At 40.8% G+C, this 3,064-nt stretch overlaps 1 protein-coding gene across 1 annotated transcript; it reads right to left on the reverse strand.

The window, feature by feature from the left end:
* Positions 1 to 800: 800 nt before the first annotated feature.
* LOC146489028 (neuropeptide Y receptor type 6-like) lies at positions 801 to 2,816 on the reverse strand. Its single transcript, XM_085111174.1, has one exon. It carries the CDS (start codon positions 2,737 to 2,739, stop codon positions 1,618 to 1,620), a length of 1,122 nt encoding a protein of 373 aa, XP_084967300.1. The 5' UTR covers positions 2,740 to 2,816; the 3' UTR covers positions 801 to 1,617.
* Between the last annotated feature and the right edge of the window lie 248 nt (positions 2,817 to 3,064).

Raw genomic sequence — 3,064 nt, forward strand, 5'->3', positions numbered from 1 at the left:
CTGGCTGTAGGGAGAGAGTGGATAAGCAGTTTTTTTGTGATTCCTGTTGCCAAAAGTCCATTTTCGATGCGATATTCGTTATGAGTACCAATCAACTTCGATTCAATGACGTCAAGGCTTTATTTCAAGTAAAGCTGCGTAACGCATTCGTGTTTGAATAGAAATTAAGCAGACAGATGTTGTTCATGCTTAAGGGATTATTATTAAATGCGCCGAGTTGAGTGCATTGTTTCAGGTGTCCAGATTGTCGAGAGTGGCAAAAGGTTTAGTGGCGCACTAGAAAAAGTTCTTCTTAGAAGAAAAAGGAGAAAGAGCTACCTGGGATGTTTTTTTTTTTCTTTGTCTTTTTTATTTTCTACTTATTTCAAATATTTTTCTTTCGCAACATTTTTTTTTTCTCAGGCGCCTACCTTCGTCCTTAGTTGACCTTCTGGCATTCATACAGAACAACCTAACGGTTGAAAGAGGTTTGTGTGACAACAAGGTCGATTTAGTTAGCATTAGTTTAAATCCAAGGAAAACAAATCACAAGTCACTGTCAATGACTTTATTGAAGCCAGGTAGCACCCTCGCTTAAGTACACTTTTCTTCAGTTATACGTTATTCAGCGATAATATATTTACATTTATTTGTATTTACATTAGGTGGGTACGTACATACTTGACGTATCAGATGGCACCGTCCCGGTTTTCAGTGATAGTATATAACCAAAATCCACATTCTTAGACCTACACATCTAATAATATCACATGATGTATTTTACCCACGGGTTAACACTTGCCAAACAAGAGATTCTGCAGTGGAAAGGAAAGTGCCTTAAAAGGGGAAACGCATATTTAGTTTTATCAACTTTGTTGATAAGGTAATTTGGCCCCCCGAAGGCCTCTCATATAAAAGTGACGGGGGTGATTGTCGAAAATTTTAAAAGAATCCCTAAAAGGTACCACGATTCTGTTTTGTGGGCGTGGTCCGAACAATGTTTTGCCCCTAACAGGTACCAACTGACTGACATTTAGTTCCTCTCATATTTTTTTCTGCTCAATACCCTTAAAGATACCAGCATACCTCCAATGGAAGTAATTTAAGATTCTAGTACCCTAAGGGGTACCAAACCAAGAATTTTAACCCCCTAAAAGGAAAGACGATTACCCCTGTCACTTTTATATGGGAGTTTCCCTCACCCCGGGATTTGTCTACAGTAAAGAGATTCGAGCTAGAGTTGACGTTTCAAACGCGAGCTCACATTCGGTCTGACGAAGCTAACACTCGAAATATCAGCTCTCTCACCTCCTCATTGTGGCCATATTACCTAATATCAACTCGTTTCACCTCCTCACCGACGCAGCACCACAGTTTCTTTAGAAACTAACCTCCTCGTGTATTTGCCTAAACAAAAAGGGAGTGTACAGATTCGGAGACTTCTCGTAATTCATGGACCGTTACTGTCTCCAGGGCACTGTAGGTTAAATAATGCTCGCTTATAGCCTTAAAAAAAAAATGGAATGAAACTACAAGACACTGGGCCTGTTTTCTGTTGCTTCAGACCTGCTGGTATTGAACGAGTAATTTTTAAAATTTCGTTTAAGTGAACCTTAGATTTTATAGCGAGAATGCAATTTATGGAGTAGCCGCTCTTATCTTAAGAATAGTTTCTTGAGTGTTGTTTTTACGAATGAGTGGATATCGCGGGGTGCCATCTGCAGTGTTGAACAGGTAGCAACAATTGAGGAACCTCAAAAACTCCATGCAACACGTGAAGCAGCGATGAAGAGAGCCGTAGGCCAGTGGATTTAGGACGTGAGTGACCAACACCATGTTAACGGACAATGAGAACAGCCACGGATGGTCTATGACAAGAACCTCCCAGAATTCGAAAAAGAAAACGCGCGATAAGTGAAAGACGTGAATTGGGAGATGGCAGAACGCAAAGATGGCGATCATTGTGATCATTTTTCGTATGGCACGCCTTCGCTGCTTCACGAAACAACGCCTCGCTGGTGGAAGCTGCTTGCTGTCAATCGCGCGCAGTTTGACTATGATCTTAACATAAACGACAACAATGAAAGCTAAGGGAATTAAATACAGAACCACTGCGTCTATGGGTTGGAGAATTTTCTCGAAATTTGGGTGTGGCCAGATGATATCACAAACATATTTAGGTTTACCCTCATCCACCCCTTCCCCATTGATAAGTGAAAACTCATCTTCTTCATACTCTAGGTCTACCAAAGAGTTGACATTTACAGTATTGAGATAAGTGAGCTGCGGGATGCTAAGCAAAATAGCAACCATCCAAATGGCAATTATCACATACTTAACTGTCTTTTTTCTGATAGAGTACAGAAACGTTATGTAGTATCTCTCCACTGCTATGGCTGCCAATGTCGCTAGCGAAGCGTACATGCAGATGTGTGTCAGGGAGAAGAATCCCTTGCAAAAGAAACTTCCAAAGGGCCATTCAAAGTCCATGGCCTCGTAGGTGATGAAAACTGGAACGAAAACGGTGAGCACCAACAAGTCGGCTGCTGCCAAGTTTAATAGGAAGGGGACAATATGTGATAGAGCACCGTCTTCTTTTTTCCAAAGGAAGAAAATTGCCAAGGCGTTGAACGGAATTCCAAGGGCGATTAAGATCGTGTTTATTATCATCTGAGGGGACAGCTGAAAACTTGGGCTGCCTTCTGACAGAAGAGTGGGCGCTGTTTCTGATGGAGTTGATTCAGAGAGCGGAGAATCCATCTAGTTGTATCCAGTACTCCAGTTCAAACACAGGAAAACGAGTTGCTAGGAAGGAAGAAACATCGTATCAGAAGAGAGTTGTCGTGTTTTGTTCATTAAAGTCAGGCAATAGATATGGTCAACTTGGTTCCTTGTAGAGCGAAAACGATAAAACAAAAGATAAAAGGAACCTTTCATGAGGCGGTGTATCTGAAGAGATACTGTTATACTGTAAAAGTGTTTTTCAGAATTTGTGTACAGTTGAACCCCTCTGTATGGTCGCCTAGTTGATAATGGTTATTAACAAATCTTTAAAGTATAGGAAAAGAGAAAAAAATACAAGATA

This window comes from Pavona decussata, unplaced genomic scaffold (assembly GCF_977016875.1).
Source record: "Pavona decussata unplaced genomic scaffold, jaPavDecu1.1 SCAFFOLD_6, whole genome shotgun sequence".
NCBI lineage: Eukaryota > Metazoa > Cnidaria > Anthozoa > Scleractinia > Agariciidae > Pavona > Pavona decussata.

Bases quoted from the DNA above. Each gene is read 5' to 3' on its own strand.
- LOC146489028 (XM_085111174.1), bottom strand. From the start codon at position 2,739: ATGGATTCTCCGCTCTCTGAATCAACTCCATCAGAAACAGCGCCCACT.